General features: G+C 37.7%; 1 protein-coding gene across 4 annotated transcripts in view; it reads right to left on the minus strand.

Annotated features, from left to right (window-relative positions):
* The window catches only part of Bruce (BIR repeat containing ubiquitin-conjugating enzyme), a 60,861-nt gene that overhangs the window by 37,345 nt on the left and 5,756 nt on the right, over window positions 1-17,760 (minus strand). For all 4 annotated transcript variants that reach the window (XM_068762897.1, XM_068762896.1, XM_068762895.1 and 1 more), the window contains exons 3-18: window positions 16,810-16,938; window positions 15,058-15,293; window positions 14,162-14,363; window positions 13,380-13,617; window positions 10,574-13,301; window positions 10,049-10,303; window positions 9,217-9,395; window positions 8,434-8,630; window positions 7,791-7,925; window positions 7,144-7,284; window positions 6,807-6,965; window positions 6,264-6,412; window positions 4,338-4,686; window positions 3,291-3,487; window positions 1,659-1,901; window positions 910-1,099 (exon numbers count right to left, since the gene is read on the minus strand). In XM_068762897.1, coding sequence (XP_068618998.1) covers window positions 910-1,099; window positions 1,659-1,901; window positions 3,291-3,487; window positions 4,338-4,686; window positions 6,264-6,412; window positions 6,807-6,965; window positions 7,144-7,284; window positions 7,791-7,925; window positions 8,434-8,630; window positions 9,217-9,395; window positions 10,049-10,303; window positions 10,574-13,301; window positions 13,380-13,617; window positions 14,162-14,363; window positions 15,058-15,293; window positions 16,810-16,938 — 5,727 coding nt within the window. The remainder of the gene's footprint in view (window positions 1-909; window positions 1,100-1,658; window positions 1,902-3,290; window positions 3,488-4,337; window positions 4,687-6,263; window positions 6,413-6,806; window positions 6,966-7,143; window positions 7,285-7,790; window positions 7,926-8,433; window positions 8,631-9,216; window positions 9,396-10,048; window positions 10,304-10,573; window positions 13,302-13,379; window positions 13,618-14,161; window positions 14,364-15,057; window positions 15,294-16,809; window positions 16,939-17,760) is intronic.

Consider the following 17,760-nt stretch of genomic DNA (forward strand, 5'->3'; position numbering starts at 1 on the left):
CACAACTTATTAAATCTTAGTTCTATAATTATGATTATAACAAAAACAGAAAAATTACTAAAATCCAATTAATAGTTTAATAGCTAATGGGAAGAGATCGCCTTGAGCGATAACGCCGCCTCTTGTACCGTATACATTGTTTCTTTTTTTTTCTTTATTAATTGTCTGTGGTGTACAAAAAATTTACGTAGTAAACCTAGAAATAGAATAACAATGGGCCCAAGAACAAAAATGCTTAGTACTTTAGTTGTAGTTTATTAGAATATTTAAAATTGATTTATTCCTTAGGGTCAAAAGAAGAAGACTTAATATGTCTTTAAATAGAATATCCAGACAACATGAGATTGATTGGGCTAAAATAGAAAACTAATCAATATTTGAATAAATCGACTTTTACAGTAATGATAGGTGTTAAAGCTTTACGAGAGGAGAATATAACAGTCTATTAGACAGGTAAAAACTTTTAAACATTTTTCTAATTTTATGGTATTCGGTGAGCACAATAATATAAGTTACTTTAAATATTTTATTCTATTGGAATACAAAAGGCCAATACTTTTGCATTACAAAGTCCACAAAAAAAAATAATTTAAATATATGGTACCATACATTAATTGACAGCAAAGGATTAATTTAAAAAAATTGCCTTTGCTGTCTATATTAATGTAGCCCTTTAAAGCATATACACCTATAACCAATCACCCAGGATAGATATTAGGTTGTGTCTTAGTTATCATGTGGAAATGTTGTAAGAGTATAGCATAAGGGGTGTTAATATATGTAGTACTCAATGGAAGATTTAGAGTAGGTCTTCTTTCTTGCCTACTACTTTCCCGCGCAGAAACAGACCCCTATGTAAGGGGTGTCAGATTGTTATCAAATTTTAATAATTCATGTATATTGCTGAACCTGCTGTTCCTCGAAGGCAAGCTGCACGCCACGCCTAGCCGCTTCGATTTCATGCATCTGGTGTAATAGCTTCTTGTGCAGCTTGCGACGCGGCAGCTTGCAATCGCCGCGCTCGCCGGACGACTCCCCGTTGCTCGCTGAAGAGCTGGCCCCAGAGGCTCCAGCCAGACCACCCGTTACCCACTCCCACCTAGACACATGTATATTCATAATTTAAGTATAGTTCGTACCAAACTTCTTTTACACCTTAATATATTAGGACATGAAGACATCATGATTAATGCTTTCATGTGTGCGTTTAAGTTCAACCGAAAGTACATACATGTTAAGAAACAATTGCTTATTATTAGTCATTGAATAATACTGTTGTTTAGTTAATTTTTGGCATTGTTTTATATTCAAGATTAAAACTGTCCAGAACGTATACCATTTTAATTTTGTCAAGTAAACAATTTTTCAATAATAGCAGGTAATTTGTAGCAATTAACAAATGATTTTTTTTTAATTTGTAATATTTGAGAACTTTTAGTTATAAGTATATAATAAATATTTAGGACTAGATAAATGGTACAAACTGTCTCCGCAGGTTACCTTATACATTAATTTCTACGAGATTATTTATTCCTTCAATTATTCAAAAATAATATAATAAAATAGCATCACATGAAAAAAAAGAAATATTTTTCCCACTATTTATTTCCAAACCTTTACTAATAAACTATATATATACTAAATAAACTTATTAATACCTTCTGTGTCTCTGTGAACCAGGTGTACCAGGGAACTGCTGGTTCGATGGCGGCGGTGGTTGTGCGACCTCGAGAACTGAAGCTAAAGCCGTGAGTAGGGCGGCAAGCAATGCGGGCTGAGGGTCAGTGCTCTGCAGCAGAGACAGCACGCGAGTCGCTAGCGCGCCCGCCACGCCCAAGCCGCCCGTGTTCAGGTGTGCGTACATGCTCTTTCGACCCATGTACATCACTACTACTAGACATCTGCGGAATAACATTGCTATTAAAACTTTGGCGGATCACATATTAAATCGTTATTGGTCAACTAGTACCAATGTACCTAAAAAGCTTTTTCATAGACTGTCGGTCAAATGTGGATAGCTTGTAAAAATGTATGTTACCACCATAATAAATATATTCCTCAGTAATACAAAAAAAAACTTAAAAATCTATAAAAATATTTTACATGTTTTAGCAATTTATCTGAATATCGAATATGGCTGAAAATGCTCGCACCAGATATATTTCCACGGCACGAAGCGCCCGCATACAATTTTTTAATATAAACTAAATATAAAAGAGGCCAAAACTGATAATACAAAAAGATCCTTGTGGAGCAGTCATCTTTAAGTGGGAACCAGCCGATTTTTTACATCAACCATCGCGACCCTCTGATTCAGTAGAGGCAATAATTCCATACAATACCTCACATGATACTTCATAAAGCTAGGCTACCTGGACCTGGTGCCATCAATCTAGTCTGGAGGTACTAGGCTCTCCACAACACATTTTTTTAACTACTAATGTCAATGAACTACTTTTAGTTGATTTCTACTGCCTAAAATTAAGATTGTCATAAATAATTATATTACTTTTTTTTGGAATTGTTAACTACCATTTATTTCCTTTGTTTATTATATGAATATATAAATAATATGACTATGTTATAAAGAAATGAGATAAGAGTATTTACTACTAATCTCCCTAATAGAGTTTTTAATGTCAGAATGAGTGAGATATAACTTTTCTGATTCGTGTATTGCAAGAATATAGTGATAATGTGTTATTATTTTTATGTAATGCTTTATGGAATGGTTTTTGTTTCTTTAAATCCTTACACAATATTTTCGATTTTGATTCGACAAGCATTGTAATTTACTGTATACTCTTCATGGCAAATGTAATGTTTTCGATATATTTTCATAAAAACCTTACATATGCCTTAACAAAAACGAGTTTAGAAAAAATAGCACACTTGTAAACATACTATATATGTGTATGTACGTGGAAACATAAAATACAAAGCAAATGTGTCTAAACAAATCTAAATTAGAGGTTCCCAGACTTATCTCATGGACCACTTTCAAGATTTAGTTGGTCCAGGCAGACCTTTGCAACTCTATTTCTATATTCCCAAAACTCAACAAAAACAGAGATAAAACAAGCATTGCGGACAGTGACGCTTTGCAAATACCGACACATTGTACTGAATATGAAATATGTGAGTTGTGATAAGTGACATTTGCTGAGCTTTTTAAAATAATAAGACCCCGTCGAGAGTCCCATGAACCCCTGGGGTCCACTGGACCACTTTGAGAACATAAGATCTAAATACAAAGAAAAGTTTTGAGTATAAATGTACAAATTTCGAACCTATCGAGCGAGCGAGGCGGTGAGTCGTGCGCAGAGAATGCATCGGCAAGAGCATCTGCGAGGCGCTCGCCCCACCAGCGCTCGGGGCCGCACACTCGAGCCAGTAGCGTGCCCAGGGCCGCCGCACTGCGCGCACACCACGCCCACAGTAACGGAGATACGCGTGACCACCACTCACTCGTGACAGTCGGGTATTGCTACCAACAAATTTTAATCAAAATATTACACAGATGAAATTAATTAGGTTAACAAAAATGTGACTATAAATTCATTTGTAGAATATTTTAACATTGTAGGTGGTAAACAAACACCAGTTTGGAATACTGATCTGGTAAGAACAGGCCAGTACCTCTACAGTTGCTCTTTTTAAATGAAATTTAACCATTTCTAATGTATACTTTATAATATCGACCATATAAATGAGTCAACAAATCTGCACTAATCATCATCATATCAGCTGATTAAAACCCACTGCAAGGCATTGTATGTCTCCCAAAGATCGCCACAGTGACTGCTTACAGACCGATTTATTATCCTTAATGTAATATTGAAAGCCAATGAATCTAAACAACATTAATTGGAAAGTATATTGAAGTATTATTATATTGTCCTCTTTTTCTTAGTCAAACACTCTGCCAAGAATATTTGTGCTCATTAAGGCTATGTTTACGACATTCCTGCCTTCCTTCGCATAGCTGGGCGACCTCTTGGTCTCTCGCAAGCTCTTAAGCAACCAGACGTCTCTGTGGCGTCTTCTTTGTTTGTCATTTAGATTTACTAGTTAATATATTATTTTTAATTATCTATTTTGACAGTTGCACATTAAATTATTTGATACTTTTTAATTTGGGGTTTTATCCTTGTTAGGACATGTCAAACCACATTGTGACCATTATAAATATTCACCACTGTGGAGACAAGACGCCAATCTACAAAATAATCTAGCCACTTTTGACTTTGATTGACTAACATTGTACACACTTGTCAGTCAAACTTTTTCTTAATTCAATTCTTGGATTTGAAATAATGATATCACAAATATCTCACCACATCGTCCATTTGAAACACGAAATACAGCAGCATGTCAATGATGTTTTCACCAATAACCCGCAGCTGGTCAGTCGATGCTCTCACTAACAGCGACTCAGGGGTGACCAGGCCCTTGTTGATCGCCTCCACTGCTCGTTGGTCCCAGTCCGCAGTTTTATGGAGCTTCTTCAGTATATTGGTGCAGTTGTGCAGTTGCAACTGCAAGTCTATGCACTCTTGGTATGCAGTGACTACCTTCGTGTCAGTCTCGTTGGCCAAGTTAAAATATGCCATCATGTGAGCTGCATTTCCATTGTATATCTCCAGGTAAGGATTTAAAAGATCCATCAACTTTCCACTTGCTAACCTGCATTTTTAACAAATGTTTAATGAAATTTTAAAGTTAGTGCTTGAGACTAAATCTATTGCAGGCACATACAACACAAAATTGAAGAGGCAAAAATAATTTGTCATTTATATTATTGAGCAAAGTATCAACTGCTTGTTACTAATATCAATTAACTCTGTTTTGAGCATGACATTTAATATTAACCTAAGCAACTTGTACCTGTAATATTAGTATAGTATTTACTCATATAAGTTTTAAAATTTGTTCCATCATTGTCATCATCATCACATCAGCCGATAGACGACCACTGCAAAGCAATGACTCCCAAAGTTTGCCTTTATAACCAGACTTGCTTTGTCCACATCCAGCAAGTTCCCGCTTATTTGAATATGTCGGTAAGAAAAGGACCAATATATAGCTACTTCCGCCAATGCAGTAGTAGTCGTGCAATAAAGTTACCGCCCGCCAGCCCGCTGATAAATGCGCATACGACAAACAATGCGAATTACACAACCACCGCCGTTAAATCACTCAACACGTGTTACCGATACCGACAGAGTGGTCACTCTGCGTTTGGCACTAATCGGTAATCTTACCCCTAAGAATGCCCCGTGGAGGGGTGAAACACGACTACTACTGCATTGGCGGAAGTAGCTATATATTGGTCCTTTTCTTACTCAGGATGGAATTAAACATAAAATAACGCCTGAATCCATTAGATAATGACTATGTCGTTCATCCACATTCAAGGGGGTCTACCTATGCCGTGTCTATTAGTTCGTGGTCACCACTCGAGAATATTTCAGCCTCAAAAGCCGTCAGTTGCACGTACCCACTGCCACTTTAGACGAGTAATTATTCGAGCTACTTTGGTGACCTCTTTCCCTTTGGTTATTTCGTAGACCTAATAGTAGATTCGATCTTACGAAGCCCCGATCATAGCTTTCTCCACTGCCCTGACTGGGCGATTTTGAGAATTCTTACTGCTATTGATTTTCAAAAGAAAACAAATTTTCTACTATGTACAAAAAATGCTACCACTGAACCTATTTTAATATACATTTATATAGCTACAAAGACAGCAACGAACTTAGTTATGTTAATACTTCCATATTTATCTTATACTATAGTCTCGTGGAGACATAATCGCCCTTACAAAACAAATCACTCCCATATGGGAGGGAACGGGAAGAAGACGGCGTGCATACGTCATTGGCATACACATTGAAACTTCACTCACTTTTGTCTTTGTTAGAACAACGTCGCTTACATTCTGTATTTTATAAATTGTTACCAAGGCAATCCTTCTGTCTGATATTAACTAGTCAATAGTGGTATTGTGACTGTTATTTTATTAAACATTGGAGTCATAATAAATGGGAGGTTACAATTCATATCACCTTCTAAAGATTTATCATAAGTACACTGTAATTAATCATTTGTACTAAAAACAGAAAATTTATTAAATCTATTCTGTCTGCATGAAATATGCACTATTATTTACAAGGTTGCATAATCGTACTAATAATACTGATAAAACATTATCAATTTTAAAAAATATCCATTGTTTAATTTTTTTTTTATTGTCAACTAACCGGAATCTGCAGCTTAAGTCTTGGTGTAAGGCATTCAGCGCGTTCGTCGAAGCCTGCACGTTAACCACCTCCGCAATCTCGCCGAAGAACCAACCTAAGGGGATCTTGCACTTCATCGCTGACATGCCGTAACGTCCAATTGTGGTTATCTGAGATAGACATAATATTTAATAATGATTCTTGGCTCTAAGAGTTATCAGTAAGAGTGTATCAATTAAAATTCGATTTACTAATGAAATTTCCTACACCTGCAAATAGACAGATATTGACAGTTCAATTTAACCATATACAACCATAAGAATTCAATATAACCATAAGAAAGCGCGGTACAGCGATTCTGTTCGGACTGCAGTCAAAAAAGCACACAAACAAAAAGAATATACATAGTTGAAATATATTTCAACCTCAAAACTGTGATCCGTGATCTATGTCAAAAAATATCAAACACATAAAGCATTGTAGCTCTTTCATATATTTACTCTTATAGTACATAAATATATATACACACATATATAAATTTATAAATATATAGCGACAGTTCACCTTCAAAAATCTGCAGAGCGGCGGCGGTTGTATGTCGGTGAGTATAAGATGTTTGGAAGCGATATCGGTAGCGAAGGCCAGTTTCACACAGTCTGTTTCTTCACTGGCCACCCAAAGGTCGATGCCAAGTGTCACTAGGTCCGAGCACGACGGGATTATCTGTTATAGATATCAAAATAATACAAATTAAACATTTGCTTTCAATTCATATTTGCACAATAAAAAAGATTTAATTTCTATTCTGCATTGCTTACTATTAGCAATGAAATTCCACTGCGATCGACAAAATAAGTCATGTTAAGGATACTATTCAAAGTAAATTAAACAGTATACTGACCACATCAGTGAGTCGGAAGGTGTGTCCAAAGTCCAATACTATGAAGCGCCTCGCGCCCGAGTGCATACGCTCTACGACCAACGTGTGTTGCGGCGGTCGGCTCACTAGCGCCGCCCACGGAATGTTACACTGGTCTTGCTCCTTTAAACAAATTATTACAATTTTATACAATATGTCAAAATCAACAATTTCACATCTTAGAATTCTTCATCATCATCAACATTTCAATCAAAAAATGTTTACTGTTATGAGCTGCTACGAACAGTTGATAGTAGCCTCTGACCATCCCAATCTCAGCATTTGGTATTTCTACCTACAATAATTCATTAAATCTATAGAGCTTTGTATACTTAATTAAATGTGTCTTGAATAGTGACATGAATCTTGAACATATCTTTTTTATATTCTAAACAATTAACACATATATTATCTAACTTTCAATGGAACAACAATTAAGTGTTTTGTTTCACCATTACCATTAATATATCAGACTTAAGACGTCCACAGCTGGACATTGATCTCTCACTGACATTTCCAATATTTGGGAACGGCCTGTATCAGGCGTCTTCCGAGGCACTTCACAATTTTGTTTTTTTAACAGCTTAAAAAAGTCATAGTACATGAGTAGAAGCGCACACGAAACACACCTTAAAGAATTTGTCATCGGAAAACTCTGGCTTTTCTTGAGGATCACACTCCATCATTGAGCTTTCAATGTCATCAAGAGAATCAGGGTCCTGCGACAGCTGCTTCGATTGTCCTTCTTTCACCACCGTCCACAACTGATGAAAAAAAGAGTTAATGACAAAGTTATAGAGTAAAACATTAAATAATATCCGTGGCATTGTAGCTAACTAGATAAGGTCGCGGTTCGAATCCTCGTAGCTTTAAGCGAAGAATGCCATTATAGGGGAGTTCAATGTAATTCTAGTTTCTGTCAAATTGCACTTGTGTAGCATTCTTGCCATGACATACACAAGTGATCACTGTAAATGATTCTATGTTGATAATAATGTGAATAAATACATAAATGTACTCATTTATACCTCAGGCAGGTTAATTTTTGATGTCGCTTTTACAATACCCTTAATACATTAGTTAGAGCAATTAATAACCAAGGATTACTTTCAATTAAAAACCCTTTACAGTATAAAAGCAATTTTTAAAAGTTTTTTACAAGATAATTTAGTGATATTACACAGGAGTGTATTGTAAAATCGGACTGATATGCTCGATTAGTAATTTTTAAAACTAAATGGTATGTTTGATTGGATTCAGTAAATTGAATACCTGGTGTGTGTCGGTGGGTAGGGTGCTGACGACAGAGGGCTGGTGGCGAGCGGCTGCTGACTCGAGCTTGGTGCCGTCGGAGGCAACGTAGCTGCAAACGTGGAGGGGCAAAGCCTCGCCAGCAGCTGCACTAATTGCGGCGGTCGAAGGCCCAGTCGCCCACCACGCGCCTTTGATGGCACTACAGGCTTTGCTGTCTGTACATAAATAAGAAAAATCTATTCATGACATTCATTTTGTCCCCTTTTTATTACTATCAATTAAAATTTATCATATAATGTATAATATATAAACTACCAAATAATTATTTGATTTATGCAGCATCAAACAGACATTATATCTGACTCCAAGCAGTCATTATATGAATTACCGGATCTTTATTTCTAGGTTACCTTCCAGTTATGCCGATTATTCGAAAAGCGCAAGTAATGCAAATGAACTACAAACCGTGTGTAACACTAGTGATATACACAGAGTCCAATGTTAATCTTTGCTTGATTATTCTACTCATCATGTTATTAAAAAAAGACGCCATCTGTAAGGCATCGACCTCTCTAAGATCGCCACGAATGACCAGTCGCAGTCAGCAAATTCCTTACTTGACTTTGTCATCGGTATTTTCAGTGAGGGACATGCCTACGCTACATCCATTGGTCATGTGGTCATTCGAGAATTTTTCGGCCCCAAGGTAATAGGCCCATAATTGTAGGGAATAATTGATGATCTATAATAAGAGAACTATAGCAGAAAACATATACCATTCATAAATTTAATGTTTTTTACCCATATCGTGTGGTAAGTTAAGAAGATCTTTAAGCTGGTAATCAGGCTTGACGGTCGGAGCATTGGCGTCGTCGGTGATAACGCTGGCATAGTTAAGAGGTGAGGGCGAGCTTCGAGCCAGTTCCGGTGGTTCCGTCGTGAAGATAGTTCGCTCCAGTGGTAGCCCGTACAAACCAAACCTGTCAAAATTTTCAAAATTAATAGTGATTGATCACAAAGCACTTTAACATTTCCGGTGTCATAAAAATTTTATGTCACCTCTGTAGGCAAACATATAATGTCTCATGGTAATGAAATAAGACACCAACCACCTGCACTAACACCATACAAGTCTACAACAATAAACCGATTTACTGGCCATTCAGTAAAACTATAAAAAGATTATGTTCCTGTGAATCTATGTGAAGTTAAAACTAAACATTGCTAATAAACGTCATTATTTTCACAATATTATATTTAACTATTTATAGCTCTTTACGCTTTGAAACCTAGTTCAATCTATTATTATCACTACAGCCGATAGACGCCCACTACACGACAGAGACCTTCCCACGTTGATAACCGATCCTACGTTGATCGCATCCAGCGACTTCCCGCGACCAAGCAATATCATCCGTCCAACTAGTGAAGGGTCAAACCACGCTGCGTTTACCGACTCGTGGTCACAATTCGAGAACCTTCCCACTTCGCCTAGCATAAAAGGACTCCATCCCCAGTGAACGTCAACGCTAGTCGCGCACCATCGCACAATCCATGGGGGAATTTTACAGCCACGTGCATATAGAGCCAAAAAATTACAAATTAAAATTCTATTAGCAATTAAATAGATTACCTAGCGCGCAACAGATGATTATAGACATCGATACGATCGTGCAAACACTTTGCAGTCTTCTCTAGCAGGTCGTAACACTTGGCGACGAGCTCGGGGGCGGAGGCCCGTGGTACCGCGTGCTGTACCAACGCCATCAGCCATTTAAGCGCACCCGCTGACTCGCAGGCGCCGATGTAAGGGACGCACGCTAACACGCTACGAGACAGACTCTGTTCGAACGTTGACTTGGACGGTCTGGGCAGCTGCTTCACGCCTCTGTTAAAGCAAAACATTTATTACAAATACTAGAGGAAACAGTTTAATAAAATAACCTATTACGAGTTCTTTATTCCAACTAGATCACCATTCAGGAATTTAAAGATGTATAATATAATAATTAGTGGGAAAATACTACATTACACTAAATGGTATTGTATCACAGACAATTAATAATTAAAAAATAATTATAGCATTTAAAAAATAATTATGGCACTTCTAATAAACAGAGCTCCAATATACTGTCCAACATATTTAAAAAAAACTTACTCGCTGGTAATTAGGATGATCTTGATGCACTTCTTGGCAATGCTTCTGTTGGCACACAACACACAGTTCTTCAAAAAGGTGTCAATATGTTTCTCTATGACAGACACACATTCTAGCTGTTGTGTCTCCACTGGACTTTCCTCATCCTTCTCTTTATTCTTCTCTGTCTTCGCCAACCGCATTCTCTGAAGCCTTATAGACAGCACCCAATTAATTAAATCCAGTGCTAGATGCCTTTCTTCATTACCGGTCTTGCTAGATGTGGCCATTTCACAAAGGTTATTCAGAAAAGTATTAGATTCGAGCATCGTTATCCGCTGCTGTTGCTCCATCGGAACTTCGGTGTATGGGCCCGAGCGCACCGTGATCGATATCTGATGCAGCCAATCGCATCCAATGAAACCGGACTTTTTAGAGCTTTCGCCTGATCTATTTGGGCATTTAGTCATATCTTTAGCGGGGTCAAACAGAGTCTTTATATGAATCAAGAATGTTCTGCCCCTCGCACGGAATAAGCGTGGACTCGTCAAAACCAAAGTGCCCGATTGCTGAGTCAGGTCTAGCCCAGAGGACAGTAGCAAGGGTCCAGCGAGTATCTCTGCATTATGCGCTTGAAGATACTCCTCGCTATTCACAGGGTTCTCGATAGTGGGTAAATCGGCGTCAATCGCGGGGAAATGTATCGGCGAGTCTGAACGAGGACAGAAAGAAGCATCCTTCTTGTATCCTATTCCATGTAAATTCTGTTTTAACAAAGTGACCTGTATCACGGGCAAATTTACAGCGCTCGACGGATGCAGTGTGAAACCAAATTCTACGTGCGCAAGTGAAACACTGAACGGCACTGTTAACTCTAATACATGCTCATCCCATGTGGAAGACGTGTTCTGTAATCTCCAAGATCTGTTATTGTGATGGTCAGATCTGGAACGTTGGGCTGGTGATAGTTCACACCAAAAACCAGGAACAACAGTGCTATAAGGTACGGCCGAGTTCAAGCCATATAAGCCAGTTAGTGATATTAATGTTTCTAAATCAGCTAAATTCAAATCAGTCTTGTTAGCAATAATAACTGGAGCGGTGGTCGCGGGACCAGAAGTATCACACCAAAGCATGTCAAAATCTACATTAGAAAACTTGTCTTCGTTAATGTCTCCAGGGGAATCCTTCTCGCCGTCATTTAGAGCGAAGAAGTAGATCATACCGTGTTTAGTTGACACGCTGAGTCGTTCAACGGACGCGCAATACACAACGGACGTGAAGTGCCCTTTGGGAACGCATTTTTCGGATAGCATATTAAAATCCGGCAGTGAATATAACTTTAAGCTTCCGTCGACTCCAACAGTTGCGAAAGAGTATCGTTCGTGCTTATCGGCCGGTAAGAGACATAAATCTACAGGACTTTCGTTGTACGACAATTCTTTCACGGACACTGGATTATCTTCCAAAGTAAAAACAGAAGTTTTGTTATTAATTTTATAAAGTATGAAGTAAGCTTTTGAGTCTGGTTTCTCAGTCTTATCGGTTTCGCAAACCTCGTCGACCTCCATTTTCGTGTCTCCATCTCCATCTGTCTCTTCCACAATTTTTGTTTTGGTTTTATTTGGGTCAATACAAGATATAACCACCAACAAATGTTCTTTATCTTCAGTTGGCAGTAAGTGTGTTATTTTAGATTCATCTTTGAGGTTAATATTAGTCGGAAGACTTAAGCACTGAACGGCCACACCCGGGGTTATTACTTCCTCTTGTGGAGGGTCACTCTCAAATCCGTCATTGTTGCTATTACTTACCACTGTTTGAGTTACTACTTTACTACCACCAGATGGTATAATCTTGATCTTATCAGCCCCATCACGTTCTTCATACCATTTCAAATCAGGTATTTCTAGAGGTCCATTCATATTGAAGTAATGAGTAATGGTTGGTATAATAGTAGGTTCGATTTGAACCGCGTCGGTCTGATCGATCATTTTAGTGCCGACAGACTCCAAATGGCCGCTCTTCCAACTCTTTAACTGTGAAATATTTCCGACAAAATCTAGCATATTTGCCTGTCCGGGTTCTGGTAATTCGGGCAAGAGGGCTGTGGGAGGTGACGGGGGAAGTACTTTAAAATGTTTGGTAAACATAATCTTTTTCGGTTCCCAAAATTTAGAATCTTCCTTACTGGATGATGCATTTAAATTTATCACATTACTAATCTGTTCGTCTAGTAAACTGTTCGTACACTGTGGGAGCTCTGTGTCCTCGTCAGAATATTGGAAGTAGATCTCGTCGAATATGCTAGCATTTTCCGTCGTCACCACAGGGCACACTTTCTTACTGCCGCCCGGTTTAGAATTGCCACTGCTGTTTGACGTGTGTACTACTGTCGTTCCTGAACCAGCAAGGGAGCTGTATATGTCATAAGTTAATAGAAACAGCATTTTATCTGGCGCTTGGTTGTTCTTTGCTTCGTTCTGATCATTCATGGCCTTTACACTCTCCTTGGACTGGTCCACTGGCCCAGAGTCAAAAAGCGCTTTACTTGTGTCGTCCTTGATAGGTTGGTCTGAGAGCGGAGTGTTACTTCTTGTGACGATCACGCCGCATACGAGCGAAGGTTTCGTTTTTGTGTTTGGCGTTTCTTTCTCATTTGTTTCAGGATTTTGTGTTTGTGAATAAATTTCCTGTTTTGACGTCATACCAACAAACGCCATCGCAGTAAGCTCGATGCCGTAGGTTGCTGCAGAAACACAACATTAATTAATATACAAATAAAAAGATCATCAACTACTGGAACATGTTCACCTTTTATACATACATGAATCTTTCTCTATACTAGCTGACCAGACTTTATTGCAGTCGGCGCCGAGTATCCCACTGAAGATGGAGTCATATGGGGAGAGACGAATATACTTGACGAGCTTGAGGCCGCAGTCGAAGCGCCAGATGTTGACCTTCCCGTCAGCTTTGCCGGTTGCCACCAGCTCGCCGGTGTTGCCCTTCGACACGACCGTCACGTTGGGGCATGCTACTGCACACGCAGTTGCATTTGTGACCTTTGGGAAGGAAAATCAATTTTCACCACGGCATTCTAACATGAATTAAAAGCGCCGTCGCCGCAAACGCTGACGGCTAAATAACGGATCAAGGGGCCGGCACTTTCCCATCTCACCAGATACACCTAACGCGCGGTGCAGTGGTCTTGGTATCACTATAGCAATGGTTTCATAACTTATACTTCTAATTTTTTAATTGATAAACTGGTAAACGCTGTTCTCTTACAGTGAAATTCTAACTTGAATTGAAATAAACAGATGGCTGATGAGACATTATTTTAAAATTTTAAAAGACATTCAAAACGCTTAGCCGTTAAGTTTGGCCGTTATAACCATAGTAATGCAAGTTATTTTTGAATCACAAACCAGTTATAGTACCCAGCGTTTGGTTTTGGCGTAAATATAAAATTTTACAGTAACTATTGTACCCATCTTATGTTTATATTTGTGCGTTATAAGGATAATAATTAACAATTGTTTGGTGCTAATAAAACACAAGGATCGGACGTAGTGAAATTTTAGTTCAGTATTTATGGTGACTTACGGAGATGGGCACGTTATGGGTGTATTCGCCGCGTACGAAGGGACAGGTGGGTGAATGTCGCTCGTGCTCCACCCACGGCTCGTCCGACTTCTCCCAGCACACGAGACACACCATGCACGTGAAACACATAGCGCGATCGTCCCCGCTCGGCGAAGGTTGATGGTAGAAACCCGCCTGCGCCATGCGAGCTGGTAACGCCCACCTGTTTCAATTTATACTCACTGTCATTTTTGCTTCATTCTAACCCTTTGCTCTTGATAGAGCTGTCGTTATTAAATTGTCTTTCCACGACCCTTTTTATATTCCTCCGCCATCTTTCCTTCTCTGAACACTTCTCTCATGATTCCATAACAAAATTTTTACTGCATGGGTAAACTTGTTTTGATTAACACATAACCTTTGGTCTCTTTTTAATGCTTTTGGCATTTATTATCCTTTTGCAGATTCGATAATGTAATTATATATATATATATATATATATATATATATATATATATATGTATATTTATATATAAATGTATTTATAAGCGAGTTATCAACATGTAAACATACATACATTTACTTATAATTATATATATTAAAATATATACATTAAAATATTTAATTAAAAATGCAAACGTAAATAATTACGACAAATTAACTTATCTAAGTTCACACTGGCTTGAGGGAAAAAAGGAAAAATTGAAGTGGTGTTAACATCAAAAGAAGGAACATAACATTAACTGAAAGATCAAAATTAAAGGTTTACTTTGTATTATTGAAACCAAAAAATCATGGTCACTGGAAAATTACATGCTCGTTGCGGCCTACATACGATAAAACATATGACGTCACCGAGACATTTGTAATTTGCTAATTTGTTTAAAAATATCACCCCTTTATAAATTCATGCTCACTTGTAGTCCATATGCGGCCACCGCTTGAAAGTCTCTTTCCTCTCTGCCTCCGAGTACATCAAAGCCCTGGACTCTTCATCGCGGGAGTACGGCATGAGCTCATTGGCGCGCTGCCCCACGGCCGAGGCGATGGCCAGCGCCGGCACTCGTCGGTTCTGGCCTTTCAGCTCCTGCACCACTCCCGCAGTCACCAGTCGGAAGGTGGATTGTGGCAAAGAGATTGTAACTGTGCTCCACTGCAAAAATAAACAAGTCACAAATTTTTTTATAACAGAAAACCTCTCATTTTTTCTAAATTAGGTATATATTAATGTGCAATGGTATAACAGTACAAACGACAACATTTTTAATCTGTTTCTTTTGACATTGCTTTTATCTATTATGTTCCATTTTCCTTTATCTTCTATCATTATATATGTGACCATAGGTATTTGGCCTAGGTACTTCTCTAACCCTAAGCAACCATATTACAGTATCTGAAGACATAAAATTTAGCTTTACCGCCACAATATCAAACAAAATTTAATTATTAATTATATTGTACTGAAGCATACTTAAATCTGAACTAAATAATGCGAGCGTCACTAAAGCTTAAAATTATAAAGCAATGTTAAAGTTATACACAATATATAATAAAACCTTCAATAATAATGAATTACGCAAATTATTCTTCGGCTCTGGTAATAAATTAAAATTGAAAAAGTTGTTTACTATATGCGGCTTCGTTTAATAGATTTGCGAACAAAAAGTTTACCGTTCTGGCAGATAACAAAGATGGAAATAACTCTGCTCTATCATCAATACCGGCGTTCGAGTTTCACTTTCAGTAGCTTTTGTTATGTTTGTTAACATCGTAATGAAAAACTAACCTCACCGAACAATTGTTAGATATGAATATACAATATATTTTAACAAGTACGCTAAATGAAAAAACAAGTATTTTCATATCAGCCTCGCGGCTCACCGGTCAGACATCTTTCACTGACCATTCAAGTCTCAAAGTCACCCGCGAGCTGCGTATCAGATTCATCTGAAACTCTTCCCCCATACCACACATTGCAGGTGTGGCCAAACTGCGGCTCGCAATCACGTGCGGCTCTTTGAACGAATTACTGGTGTGAATAATAACTATTATTCAACCATAAAATTAGCGAAATTCAAATACACCATAATTAATCAACTGGCTTCTTAAGTATTATTAGGAATGTTGTCATATACATGCGCGCCGTTATATCTAACTTTGATACACATATTTTGTACTTTTATCTGAATAATTTCAATAAATTTGATTTTTGTAAAAAAAAAAATTGTCGTATTTTAAATGCGTATTCAATTGCAACTCGCAAAAGAGTTTCAATCTATCTAAGCTATGGAAGAGTTTGGCCACCCCTAACATATTGCAACGAAATGAACTTTTGTCTTCAAATAAAAAGCCTTAAGCTATAGACCTTTTGCCACATCGCCACAACTAGACAGTAGAAGACACATTTTTAAATGTATATATAACCCGCATTTTATATACTTTATAAGGTAAATGTAAATTAAAAAAATAATTGATTTCCTGATTTTTGGCTTGGTCCGAACGGTGCACTGGGCTCACTGGTGGGTTGTAAAGCATATAGTGTGTTGTACTATATTTTTAGTACATGTACATAATTACAAAAAGATTTTGAAGCATAGAAAAAATATCAAAGCATACATTAAATATAAACATTTATCTTTTGTAGTCGTAAAATATTTGTGGTTAATTACCTTCTGAGCTTTTACGCCCTTCCGGATAGGTTCGGAGTCAATGGCACTTCTGAGAGCATTGATGAAGTCCGGCAGACCCTGGATCGAGTGTGCCTCCAAGTTCTGAATGCACTGGTACAGTATCACCGCCTGTTATAATTTAACACATTATAATTTTATAATAATGTTTTGTAAATATGAATGAGACATCGACGCTGTTAAGGATACTCATTTGAAATTAAGATTACTCATTTTTCATGAAGCTGTCCCTCGCCCGCTTCGCATGACCTGCACGGAGTTTTGTTGGTATAATGTCATAAAAACCGGCTTTGATCATTTTTAACGCCATTTTTAAAAATTTCCGTTAACTTTCTTACAAGTTTAATTATAATAGCTTAAAAAAGCTTATAGTTTAAAAAAAGGACCTAAAAAATGTATTTCTCATCAACCCCCTGAACGGTGGAATTTCGCAAACTATGTTCGCAGATGAACTTATTCGGCGAAAGGATTATTTCTACCATAGACACACACACCGATATATACATCGGTTTCAAAAGATATTGGTCTAAAGTCTCACTACTGGCTACCTTTGTGTTAAATAGTTGGAGGTCTGCAATATATTTTCTTAAATATATTTACTCACTGGCATTTATTTTACCTATTTTTACACAGCAGAGCATTAAAGGTGCTTTTATATAAATTTTAAAGTAACTAATCTCGGGGACTCGAAACCTCGACTAGGACTTTTAAATGCCTGCATATTTGCTTAGACGAACACTCCATAGAGAGGCTAGGCCTCCGAGAGACCTCGGCTTTGGCCACAACGCGAACCGTGAATAAAAATTATTTATGCTCGAGAGGGCCGACAGACACAGCTCGACCACTTGTTATAACTTATAACGGCTAACTAATGCTAAAATATTTTTTACCAATTAACCATAGGAACGGTGCAGAGATGAATTAAAGAATATA

Source organism: Battus philenor, unplaced genomic scaffold (assembly GCF_028537555.1).
Source record: "Battus philenor isolate CCGP_79_NKW_IND1 unplaced genomic scaffold, ilBatPhil1.0.hap1 SCAF_17, whole genome shotgun sequence".
Lineage (NCBI taxonomy): Eukaryota > Metazoa > Arthropoda > Insecta > Lepidoptera > Papilionidae > Battus > Battus philenor.